The 13,131-nt window shown below is 39.1% G+C and overlaps 1 protein-coding gene across 7 annotated transcripts in view; it reads left to right on the plus strand.

Annotated features, from left to right (window-relative positions):
• LOC127434957 (glutamate receptor-interacting protein 1-like) overlaps nt 1-13,131 on the plus strand; it is a 388,121-nt gene that overhangs the window by 310,994 nt on the left and 63,996 nt on the right. For all 7 annotated transcript variants that reach the window (XM_051688013.1, XM_051688014.1, XM_051688009.1 and 4 more), the window contains one exon: nt 3,650-3,796. In XM_051688013.1, the coding sequence (XP_051543973.1) occupies nt 3,650-3,796 (147 nt within the window). The remainder of the gene's footprint in view (nt 1-3,649; nt 3,797-13,131) is intronic.

Below are 13,131 nucleotides of genomic sequence, written 5' to 3' on the forward strand. Positions count from 1 at the left end.
GAAGCCAAATCTTTAAGCATTTCAGAATTATTTGAACTCCTGATGATGTCATGTTTGAGGGACATTCTGTTGTGTACCTCATCCAATAGGAGTTGAGAGCTAGAACCTTTAGTGAGCAAGGCTTCCTGGATTTGTAGTCTGTTTTGGATTCCCTTTGTTTGATTTTGGCGTGATTTTTATCAGTAAAATTTACGACATGGAATGTGTGGGGGCTGAGTTAGGTTTTACGACTGTTAGGCCTGCCTTTGTCTTCTATCTGAATACATGAGGCCCAACAATGCTTGAAGAGGTTCTCAGGGCCCAGCATTAAAAAACAATGAAATGACCTGTAGGTCAGCTTATAGGAGGCATCTTGATTGGCTTTTAAGGAAAGGAAATTGGGTTTAGTGCTCCATTCAAACACATTCACTGATGGAAGTTCACACTAGTTTTCTGTGGAGAGCTGCTCACATCTACCGTCACACTTCTCACATTACTATGCATTTGCACGTTCCCAACACAGTCCATAAACACATACGTATTCTCTATTTCCTGAGCTCAAGCGGATTTAGTGCACTGAAGCGTTTTCGTAGTACTAACACCGTTCTGAATACCAGCCAGTGTAAAATTCTAGACAGCTGGCAGACGCCAGAAACATCTAACCACCAGACAGCTGGCTGACATCTGAACACACATACACATCTTTCTACCTTATCACTGCATAGTCAGACACTCATCAATATAAGTTTAATGGGCTGCCATGGGTGGCAGTGTGTGTCACAGGAAGCATTTGGATCTACTGACAAAAACACAATTATCCTTCACCCATTACTTGTTTTAGCATACTCAAACACTGATCAAAATAAATTCACTGGGTTACCATGGGCATTTGCTCATATCTTGTAGTACAAATCTTGTGTATATTAAACATATACAGTAGTATATACATTTGAGGTTAAAAAAAAAAATCTCATTCTTTCCTTAATGTTTTGGGCACAGACACAGAGGCTACAAGATTCCAAAATGAATTAAATCCCAGATTTAGGTCCGAGCCGTGGTGCAGTGGGCTGTGCTGCAGTGCTCAGGACATATAAGAGCTGTTTGCTCACGGGGACTCAGGTTCGAGTCCAACCTGGGTCATATCCTAATCCAACTCCCCCTCTCTCTCAACCCTACTTTCCTGTCATACTCTACTGTCCTACAAAAAAATAAAATAAAGACCCCACCAGAAAAAATTAAGATTTGTTTCATAATGTGGGACTTTTAAATAAAACAAAACCCTGAGACTTGGCTCTGTTACTATTCTCTGTATTTAAGTATTTACCAAATTAAGCTTTTTAGATGAAATCTAGGCTAGTTGCAACATTTTTGTTTTCTTGGCTTAAAAGAATAACTGAATGCATTTGAAACTGAAAGTCTGGAATAAATATCATGAGATTATTCATGATTGATTTATTAGTAATCGGTTCACATCCATAGCACATACTGTTATGTCATATGAATAAATAAAAGATTGCAAAACACCTATCATATATTAATTTGCACCTTCCCTGCAATGATAGATTAACAATCTCGTATTTATCTCCTACATACACATACATACATAATTGTAGAAGTAATAGATCTCATCTGTCCAGGCTGGATTACCTTCAGTCTCAATATATTCTTCATTGTCTTTCAGCTTTACACTGCTGTGTGATGCTATCTTGATGATGGATCCCTGGTCTCCACCTTTACACAAAAACACACTCCTCCTTCACCTCTCACTGTCTTTCTTTCCCTGTCTGATCGTTTTTTTCTCCCTTCCCCTGCAACCACTGCCCTCCTGCAGTTTCTTTCTCTCTCTCTCTGTTTTTCTCTGAGACTGCATTTGTAATCTCTCTTTCCAAATTGTGTGCTTGTATGTTTGAAAGCTTTGGTCACAGCAAACATGCTGCTAAAATTAACTCTGAAACAGAAAGGCGTTAAAATAGAATATGATCAATGCTGTAGCAGGATGCTTGTGTCCATGGTTGAATATTCCTGGAGGACGCTCTGAGAGAAGCGCCTACCTATTGGATATTTAAGATCTTGCAGTGCTCTTCAATACAAGAGAAAGTCTCCATGCCTACTGGATACATATGAGTCATTATTAAAAAGACAGTTGTTTACTTGCACTGCATACTGTATAAACAAAAGTCTCAGAAGATTTCATTTTAATGTTGTTAGGTAGCTCACATGCATGTTTTTGTCAGGTCTACATGTTTGTGACATTGTTTGCATAGACCTAGAACTTGGGTTGCCACTTGTCCAGTAAAAAATGGGGTCGTCCAATATTAAAAGATGAAATGATGCATCCCGTATTGAATCAGTTTGTCCCATATTTTTAAGCCTGTCTCAAAACGGTCAAGGGGGGAAAATCACCCCAAAATGCTTGGTGTTGTTTTGTTTTCTCTTGTTGCTTTATTCATCAGTTTTAATAAAAAAAAAAAAAAAAAGGTCAATTAAAAAAGCTTGTCTGATAAAACTAACAGTTACATCTCTGAAATCTGATTGGATGAGCCATATTTAAAACTTGTAAAAAATAGGCGACACACACACTAATAAGCTTTTGTTTGAAATCGCATAGATTTCGCTTTGTTTACACCTCTAATCCACACTGGAACATAATTTTCCTCCATCAAAAATAGAGCCTTTTGAAGTATGTACTGCATACTAGAGGTAGACCGATATATCGTTTTTTTGGAACTATCGATTATCTGCAAAGAAACTATGCCGATAGTTTCCGATAGTTTCTTTTTTGATTCCTCAACAATATACCTCATCTGGTGAAATAATATATACTAGGCTATAAAAAGCTTAAATACGTATTTATTGTTAAATACGGTCATATGGAGTATTATAACGGAGCCGAGTCACTATCATTTTATTAAATAAAATGCCCCGTTGTGTTACGGGCTTGTTTATAGTTAAAATGTCCACGTTATGCACCAAATCTGCATTTTTCTGGTTATTATTGGAATTTTGTTTGCACAATAATCTGTTTATGGGATTTTATTCATTTTGGACTCTTGTAGCCTCAGTGTCTGTGACAGTCATAGTAAGGAAAGACTAAGAAATATTTGATCATTCTATAAATCAAATGAAAAAAAAAGCTGTCGGACGATTAATCAGTTATCAGCCTTCGTTATCAGTATCAGCAAAATCCATTATTGGATGACCTCTACCGAATATGTAAAAAAAAAAAAACAATGATGTTTCATCCATTTTCAACTGAAAACATAGTGTGGATGAGGCCTATCCAACTATGTCATCTAGAGTTAGGTTTATTAAGTATATGAATTGGTGGAAGAGCTGTTTATTATGAATACTATTATAATTATTATTACTGGTAGAAAATGATATTGAAACATTTGGAACTTACATTGGATCTATCATATTGCTGTTGCCGTTTTATAAAAACAATATGCCAGTCAAGGAGTGAATAACAGTGATTTTACCATTCTGTTGTCCCTAAAACTCCCATTAACCATGGTAAAATCACTATCCCTTGGCCTCTCATGGTTTATTTCTTTATTTTAACCCTTTAAGTGTCTCATTATGTATTGTAGATTGTGTATGTTCTACATGTGTAATGATCTATGTTTCTACCTGCTCACACCCTCCCTCTCTCTCCTCTCTGTGTGGTCAGTCAAGGTGCAGAGGAGTAACCGGACATTGCCATGGGAATCCGGAACTAACAACAACAGCAACTTCCTTCCCTACCAACACTATAACACCTACCACCCCGACCAGTCCCGCAGCCAGACCAAGCAGAAAACCTCTCCAAACAACCCCCGTAATTTTCCTACCCTTTTTCCTTCATCCTCATGAATATCCCTCCTTGTCTCTCTTTAAAGGTGAAGTGTGTATTTTTTGGGATGTTAAAATACTTATAGACATCTATAAGATTGCAGATCTTCGTAAGTGGATTACCCTGAAAAATGTAAACAGAGTTGCTCTCCGGTGCATTCAAAAGATTTGAATATCCCTACCAGCCCGACACAGCTCAAGCAATGATGTGAGTTTTGGGCAAGATAGTCTGTTTGTATGACCAGTGGCAGATGTTTTTGGGAAACCTGTTTGAAACCAGTTCTCAAATTTGTAGTTATTTTGGTGATACTACAGTTACAAAAAAGTATTGTGGTGATACTAACACTGTTGTTATCAGATAGTAATACCATTGTACTTCGATTAGTACTGTACCATGGTACCGAAATTCAAAATTAATCTTCTATGGTATTTACATGCTACATGGTACTTCTAAGTATCATATTACATGTAAAAAAAAAAAAAAAAAAATAAAACCTTATTAGTGTGACGGTACTTTTTGTTACTTTTTTGTGTAGTGAAGCAGAAATTACACACTTCAAGTTTATCTTGGCAATTCTGTTTTGTGATGCTACCCTTAAAAAAGTTTACTTTGGTGTTACTATGGTGCAGTGATTGTATCAGACAGTAATGCTGACATTTATTACAAGGTACTTCAAAGAACACCATGGTATTTTTCAACTTTTTGAGTAGTGAGGCAGAAATTACTTTACTACTTTTATTTATCACCTATAAACAGATTTATTCCATTAGTGTATGGGTTTTGGCTTTGTAACATGACCATGTCATTGACATGTCCCAAATAATTGTTTCTCAAGGTCTATTTTTGTGACTGTTGGCATAGTGAATAATGTTCGCATGGATATAAAGTTCTCTTAATAATGATTTATGTCTACATCTGTCTGGATGCTGTCAATTCTTATAGCATCTCATTTGTGCTTTATTTCAATATGGCTGTTTTTGTTTTTGATCTTATAGGAAAACAGAGCAGAACTAATTTGTTCTCAGGCTCTTTCTATGTCTCTAAACTATGCTGTGGCTAAAGACAAATTTTCTCTCTTCCTTTCTTCCTTTCTCTGTCTCTGCTGCTTCCTTCCCTGGTATTATCTGCTCTTTTTTTCACCATCTGTGGGCGTAGCTGAGCATTCTTTTCCCAGAGGCGAGACAACATTACTGCTGCCATACAAAGCCAGACAGGCACTAAGATTGTGGTTGTGGTGTTTGTGAGATGGTGATATGAACATAATCCTAGTTAGAGATGTGATGTTGCTCTATTGATATTCCAACCACGTGACCAAATCATTTCTCAGTGCAGTCATAGATTCTTTATTGTCGTCCAGTGAATTCTGGGACATGTAGTCGATGATAATTGATATCTTGAAGCCATGTACTCGTAATGCTCTCTAATTGCCCGATAAGATGATGTGTTACTAACAAGATTGTCACTTGTCATATAAACTTCTATCCCATGTAGCTGAGATGACTATTAAATGCACTCCGCAGTTGCTTTTTTAGGTCATGCTTCTCCTCATTTAAAATAAAAATAGGACTTACAGAGTCTGCTACGATTATATAGAGTCTGCTATAAATTCCAGCCATCACTGCTCTATTGATTTCCTTTGCTTGCACTCTCTGCATTTCAAGGGTGCTGCAAAAGTGTTAGAAATAGCCTGCACTTAAAGGGATATTCATACTAGCAGCAATTTTCAGACACAAAGCGACTGGAAATCATTAATTTTCAATTAGAATAGGCGATTTGAGGCAACATCAATGCTTACATGCACTTTAAATGTTCGATTTCAGTTGGTCATGTGAACGCTTTACCAGTCCGATTTTTGCAAGAAGTCGGGCTAACAGGCCTACAGAATGTGACTGAATGCGTTTCGTGCAGCCTGCATGCACATTAATTGTAGCTCAACTGGTAGAGAATGGCAATAGCAATGCCAAGATCATTGGTTCAATCCCCAGGGAACACACAAACAGATAAAATGTATACTCCTGAATGCACTGTAAGTCACTTTGGATAAAAGCTTCTACCAAATGCAAAAGTTTAAAGGTAATCAGACCATAACTGACCTTGCCGTTGTGCACATACATTTTCCGAAAGAAAGAGGTGACGTGTAGTGTTTATTTAACACCCTCAGCTAATGTCTGTCCTTCAAATAATTAAATAACGCATTTTGTCATGTATACTTGGACAGGCAGATGAAGACTGTAGCTCGAAAAAATAGAGGTACTATTTTTCTAGCCTTATGACTACGACATCCTTTTAAGTCAAATACTATAATTTAAACAATTAATTACATTTTAAAATGGCATGTTTCAGTCATTACAAAATTGCATGATCTCTACATTGCATAATGTGCATTGTCATTGAATTGTTTTTGTTTTTCTCATTCACATATTTCCAAATATTTTGGCTATTAAATTACAAAAAAAAAAAAAAAAAAAATGCACAGAGTAGATGACATCATTTCTTCAGATTTGGAATGAGGAGCTTATAAAAAACTTAGCAATTCCAAGCCAATTTAATAAAATAATGAACATTAGTCAGAAATATGATTCATACATCAAAAGTGGTTAATGTTCTGTTAAATGATTATTGTATCATTAATAACATTTTTTTTAACATCAAGGCTATTTAACACATCCAGATATTATTTTTGTTAATATAATTAACTACATTGTAGCATTTGGTAATTTTAGCACATGAGCACAACACCGAACTGATGCAAAACGTGAGAAGCGGAGTGCCCGTTTGTGTGCGTTTATGGCGCGAGCATCTGCCACTGACTCGGCAAAATCTGCACAACGGATGTCACTGTAACGTTGGGGTCTAGGAGTGGAAGAGGAAGAGAGGAGACGCAGGAGTAGATTCTTTAAATCCTTTAATAATAATCGTTGGAATGGAAACAAATGCTGGAGTGGAAACACACAATATATCTTAACACTGGTAATCGATGGAGTGGAACAAACACTGGAGTGGAAACAATAAATTTTAACACTAGTAACCGATGGAGTGGAACAAACGCTGGAGTGGAACTAACAATAAATCGTAACATAACACTTCACTAACTCAATGTAACACTTCAAGGACTGACAAAGGAGTGGGTAAAACTAGAGGACATTTATACAAAAGGAACTAATGAGGGAATGGAATACATGTGAGGATAATAAAAAACAGATGAAAGTGATGAGGGCAGTGCACTATGGGAAATGATGTCCGAGGGAAAACTTCAAAATAAGAGTCCTTGAAAAAGATGATGGAGACAGACTGTGACAGTCACAAAACAAACAATGTTCAGCAAAAATTCTAAAGAAGAAAAAAATCAAAAAATCTAATCACTTTTATTGTCACAACCATATACACAAGTGTAACAGTGGGTGAAAGTCTTGGGTGCAGTTCCGAGCAACAAAGCAGTCATGACAGTGATGAGACATATACCAATTTACAATAAACACCAGATTTACAATTTACATATCTAATATACACATAATTACACACAACACAATATACAAATAATAATATACAATGTACAATATACAATACACACAGTATAGAATACACATACACAATATAGAATACACATACAATAAAAATAGTATATAAAGTATATATAAAATATACAGTAGGTTGTATTGTACTGTATTGACATTCAGGCTGTCGGTTGATAGTCAGTTGCCAGTGTGTTGTTAAGAGAGAATATAATTTATGACAGTCCAGTGTGAGATAATAAGATTAATAAAGTGCAGTGCTGATGTATACTGATCGTGAGAGATCAAGAGTTCAGAAGTCTGATTACTTGGGGGAAGAAGCTGTCATGAAGTCGGCTGGTGTGGGTCCTGATGCTGAAATACCACCTGCCTGATGGTAGCAGTGAGAGCAGCACATGGCTCGGGTGGCTGGAATCTCTGATGATCCTCCGAGCTTTTTTCACACACCGCCTGGTATATATATCCTGGAGGGAGGGAAGCTCACCTCCGATGATGTGTCTGGCAGTTCGCACCACCCTTTGCAGGGCTTTGCGGTTGTGGGCGGTGCCAGTCAGGATGCTCTCAACAGTGCTGGTGTAGAACCATGTAAGGATGTGGTGGTTCATTCCAAACTTCCTCAGCCGTCTCAGGAAGAAGAGGCGCTGATGAGCCTTCTTCACAACAGCCTCAGTGTGGACGGACCATGTGAGTTCCTCTGTGATGTGGACACCGCAGAACTTGAAGTTGCTGACACTCCCCACCGGTGCTTGATGGTGATGGGGCTGTGTTCTCTGTCTTTTCTCCTGAAGTCCACCACAAGCTCCTTGGTCTTGCTGACACTGAGGGAGAGTTTGTGCTCCTGACACCAACGTGTCAGAGGTGCACCTCCTCTCTGCAGTGATCAGACCTACCACTATCGTATCATCAGCAAACTTAATGATGGATTTGAAGCTGTATGTTGCCATACAGTCATGTTTGTACAAGGAATACAAGAGTGGGCTGAGAACACAGCCCTGCGGGGCTCCAGTGTTGAGGGTCAGTGATGAGGAGATGTTGCTGCCCATTCTAACCACCTGGCGTCTGCTTGATAGGAAGTCCAGGATCCAGCTGCACAGTGAGCTGTTTAAGCCCAGAGCCCGTAGTTTCACATAAAGCGTGGAGGGCACTATGGTGTTGAATGCTGAGCTGTAGTCTACAAACAGCATTCTCACATAAGTGTTCCTTTTTTCCAGGTGCGAGAGAGCAGTGTGTAGTGTAGATGCAATGGCATCATCAGTGGAGCGGTTATTGCGGTAAGCAAACTGCAGCGGGTCAAGAGAGAGAGGCAGCACAGAGCAGATGTAATCTCTGATTAGTCTCTCAAAGCATTTGCTGATGATGGGGGTCAGAGCAACAGGACGCCAGTCATTTAAGCAAGTGATTTTGGATTGCTGTGGTACAGGCACAATGGTGGACGTTTTGAAGCATGTGGGGACTACAGACAAGGAGAGGGAAAGGTTGAAAATGTCCGTAAAAACACCAGCCAGTTGGTTCGCACACGCTCTGATGACAAGGCCCGGAATGCCGTCTGGACCCGCGGCTTTACGGATATTCACCTGTCGGAAGGATCGGGTTACATCCGCTACAGAGACAGAGAGTGAACTAACCTCTGTAGTTTCGGCTGCAAGAGCTCTCTCCGTGAGGGCGGTGTTATTTCCCTCGAAACGAGCATAAAAAGTATTTAGCTCATCCGGGAGAGAGGCAGCGGTGTTCAGTTTTTATTCCCTTTGTAGTCCGTGATGATATTACTTCCCTGCCACATGCTTCTAGAGTCGGTGGTGTTGAACTGTCCTTCAATCTTGTCCCTGTACTGCCGTTTTGCTGCTCTGATAGTTTTGCGGAGTGCATAACTGGCTTGTTTATGCTCCTCCGCCTTCCCGGAATTAAAAGCGGAGGTCCGAGCATTAAGTGCCACACAAACATTGCTGTTAATCCGTGATTTCTGGTTGGGGTAGATCCGTATTGTTTTGTGTGTTGAAACTGATATGTTGGTGGTATTTTGGTGCGACGGTGGTCCACGGTCACAATGAACATGGCCTCAGGGTGTGCGGTTTCCTGCTCACTTATACTCCCATACAGTTCCTTGAGTGCCCGGTCTGTGTCGGCTTGTGGTGGGATGTGCACAGCAGTGATAATGACCGCTGTGATTTCCCTCGGTAGCCAGAATGGTCGACACAGAAGCATGAGAAATTCCAGATCAGGAGAGCAGAAAGACTTGATAGAATGTACGTTCCTCTGATCACACCAGGATTTATTGACCATAAAACAAACAGGTGCATCTCAATAAATTAGAATGTCGTGGAAAAGTTCATTTATTTCAGTAATTCAACTCAAATTGTGAAACTCGTGTATTAAATAAATTCAGTGCACACAGACTGAAGTAGTTTAAGTCTTTGGTTCTTTTAATTGTGATGATTTTGGCTCACATTTAACAAAAACCCACCAATTCACTATCTCAAAAAATTAGAATACATCATAAGACCAATAAAAAAAACATTTTTAGTGAATTGTTGGCCTTCTGGAAAGTATGTTCATTTACTGTATATGTACTCAATACATGGTAGGGGCTCCTTTTGCTTTAATTAATGCCTCAATTCGGCGTGGCATGGAGGTGATCAGTTTGTGGCACTGCTGAGGTGGTATGGAAGCCCAGGTTTCTTTGACAGTGGCCTCCAGCTCATCTGCATTTTTTGGTCTCTTGTTTCTCATTTTCCTCTTGACAATACCCCATAGATTCTCTATGGAGTTCAGGTCTGGTGAGTTTGCTGGCCAGTCAAGCACACCAACACCATGGTCATTTAACCAACTTTTGGTTCTTTTGGCAGTGTGGGCAGGTGCCAAATCCTGCTGGAAAATGAAATTAGCATCTTTAAAAAGCTGGTCAGCAGAAGGAAGCATGAAGTGCTCCAAAATTACTTGGTAAACGGGTGCAGTGACTTTGGTTTTCAAAAAACACAATGGACCAACACCAGCAGATGACATTGCACCCCAAATCTTCACAGACTGTGGAAACTTAACACTGGACTTCAAGCAACTTGGCTTATGAGCTTCTCCACCCTTCCTCCAGACTCTAGGACCTTGGTTTCCAAATGAAATACAAAACTTGCTCTCATCTGAAAAGAGGACTTTGGACCACTGGGCAACAGTCCAGTTCTTCTTCTCCTTAGCCCAGGTAAGACACCTCTGACATTGTCTGTGGTTCAGGAGTGGCTTAACAAGAGGAATACGACAACTGTAGACAAATTCCTTGACATGTCTGTGTGTGGTGGCTCTTGATGCCTTGACCCCAGCCTCAGTCCATTCCCTGTGAAGTTCACCCAAATTCTTGAATCGATTTTGCTTGACAATTGTAAGGCTGCGGTTCTCTCGGTTGGTTGTGCATCTTTTTCTTCCACACTTTTTCCTTCCACTCAACTTTCTGTTAACATGCTTGGATACAGCACTCTGTGAACAGCCAGCTTCTTTGGCAATGAATGTTTGTGGCTTACCCTCCTTGTGAAGAGTGTCAATGATTGTCTTCTGGACAACTGTCAGATCAGCAGTCTTCCCCATGATTGTGTAGCCTAGTGAACCAAACTGAGAGACCATTTTGAAGGCTCAGGAAACCTTTGCAGGTGTTTTGAGTTGATTAGCTGATTGGCATGTCACCATATTCTAATTTTTTGAGATAGTGAATTGGTGGGTTTTTGTTAAATGTGAGCCAAAATCATCACAATTAAAAGAACCAAAGACTTGAACTACTTCAGTCTGTGTGCATTGAATTTATTTAATACACGAGTTTCACAATTTGAGTTGAATTACTGAAATAAATGAACTTTTCCACGACATTCTAATTTATTGAGATGCACCTGTACACCACCACCTCTGCTTTTACCTGAGAGGTCTTTTGCTCTGTCCGCTTGGCGCACGGAGAACCCCGCAGGTTCGATGGCTGAGTCTGGAATCTCCGCAGACATCCAAGTTTCCTTAAGGCAGATAATGCAGCAGTCCCTCGTCTCTCGTTGGAAAGAGATCTGCGCTCTCAGCTCACAGAGCTTGTTGTCCAGAGACTGAATATTTGCCAGTAGAATACTGGGTAGCGGGGGTCGAATTGCGTGACATCTTACTCCGATGAGAACGCCGGCTCTATTTCCCCTTTTCCTTTTGCAGAACCAATGTCCAAAAGTGTTTGTCTATCGTATACAATAAGGCAGACAACATCCAAGACAAAAAACATTAGAACTGTAAACAAAACAAACAAAAAACTGCAATGTTGTGTCGTGCTCGCAACGCAGCAGCCATACTCGGCGCCATCTTGAGTCCTGTCGCAATGGATATATTATTTTTTTTTTGCCCAGAGCCTCTGTTAATTTCCGACACTGGATGGAACTAGAGATGAAAATGACAGGTGTAACAGGTGTTTACGGTCTCTCTTTACCATGCAGCTGGTACATTACGCAAAAATATTTGCTTTTTCTGCCTTTGCAAATGGGCTGCATTATGAATAATGAGGGAGCGCCATGATATGAAAGGCGCTCACGCTTGCAATGTTAACAGCTTTGTTGATTATAAACAGGAACGATATTTAAGCAATAAATAATTGTGATATGGCCCTACATCAGCACTACTTTATGATTTCATTATAAAAAAAATTAATAAAAACATTACTCTGCAATCTGCAAAATTAATGCAATGAAAAGTTGAGTCAATACGTCAAGGCGGGCCAAATCAAGTTGTCTTACCCTGTCTTTCATTGGTCATAAAAAACAGATTGTCCCACCCCAAACTCGTGCCATTAGTTGAGGCAATATTGTTGTGTCGAGCTAGTTGTGATGCTTAAACAAACAGAGCAATGTTGTGATAGTGGGACAGAGCAACATTGTTTATACTTTTCAGGGAAATCAACCAACGAATGGGTAACTTGTTGTCTATCCACATTAAAGGAATATTCCGGGTTCAAAACAAGTTCAGCTCAATTGACAGCATTTGTGGGATAATGTTAATAACCACAAAAAAATTGTTACAGTGAGGCACTTACAATGGACGTCAATGGGGCCAATTTTTGAAATGTGAAGCTTATAATTTTATAAAAGCACTTACATTAATTCTTCTGTTATAACTCATGTATTATTTGAGCTGTAAAGTTGTTTAAACCATAATTTTTACAGCCGTTTAAGGGTTTGTTAGCATTTCATCATCATGGCAACAACGTTTTGCATAGAAAAGGTTAGTAAGCTACAGTATTTTGTCACACTAAAATCATGTTAACACACATATTGTTTATGTTTTGTGGCTGTACTTTTGAAACAGTGAATATTTTACCATTTACGGATCGGCCCCATTCACTTCCATTGTAAATGACTTTTTTTTTGTTTTTTTTTGTAAAGAAAAGGAGGGAAGAGTTTAAATTAATTTTTGTGCCAATCAACATTATGTCACAAATGCTGTCGATTGAGCTCAACTTATATTGAACCTGGAATATTCGTTTAAGATGGGATAGAGTAAGGTATTTCAGCATTGAAAAAAATTATGCATTTCATCTCTAAGTAATCATTCATCTTCTCTATGTAGAGGGTTGGTAAAGATGCCACAGGCAATTCCTTAGATAAATCACAGTCCGTTACACATAATTTACTGTCATATCATCAGTACCTTTTTAGTCACATTCTTTTTTTATTCCTCTATAATCCTACCCTTGATTATTTATTTTCCTCTTGGTTATGGAAGTTCAGAGGCTTTTTGCTGTCTCTAAAAGATGTGTCCTTGATATGTGTGTAAGAGCAAAGCTCCCCTGAGAGTTATATTACTTAA

This window comes from Myxocyprinus asiaticus, chromosome 45, assembly GCF_019703515.2.
Source record: "Myxocyprinus asiaticus isolate MX2 ecotype Aquarium Trade chromosome 45, UBuf_Myxa_2, whole genome shotgun sequence".
In the NCBI taxonomy this organism is placed as follows: domain Eukaryota; kingdom Metazoa; phylum Chordata; class Actinopteri; order Cypriniformes; family Catostomidae; genus Myxocyprinus; species Myxocyprinus asiaticus.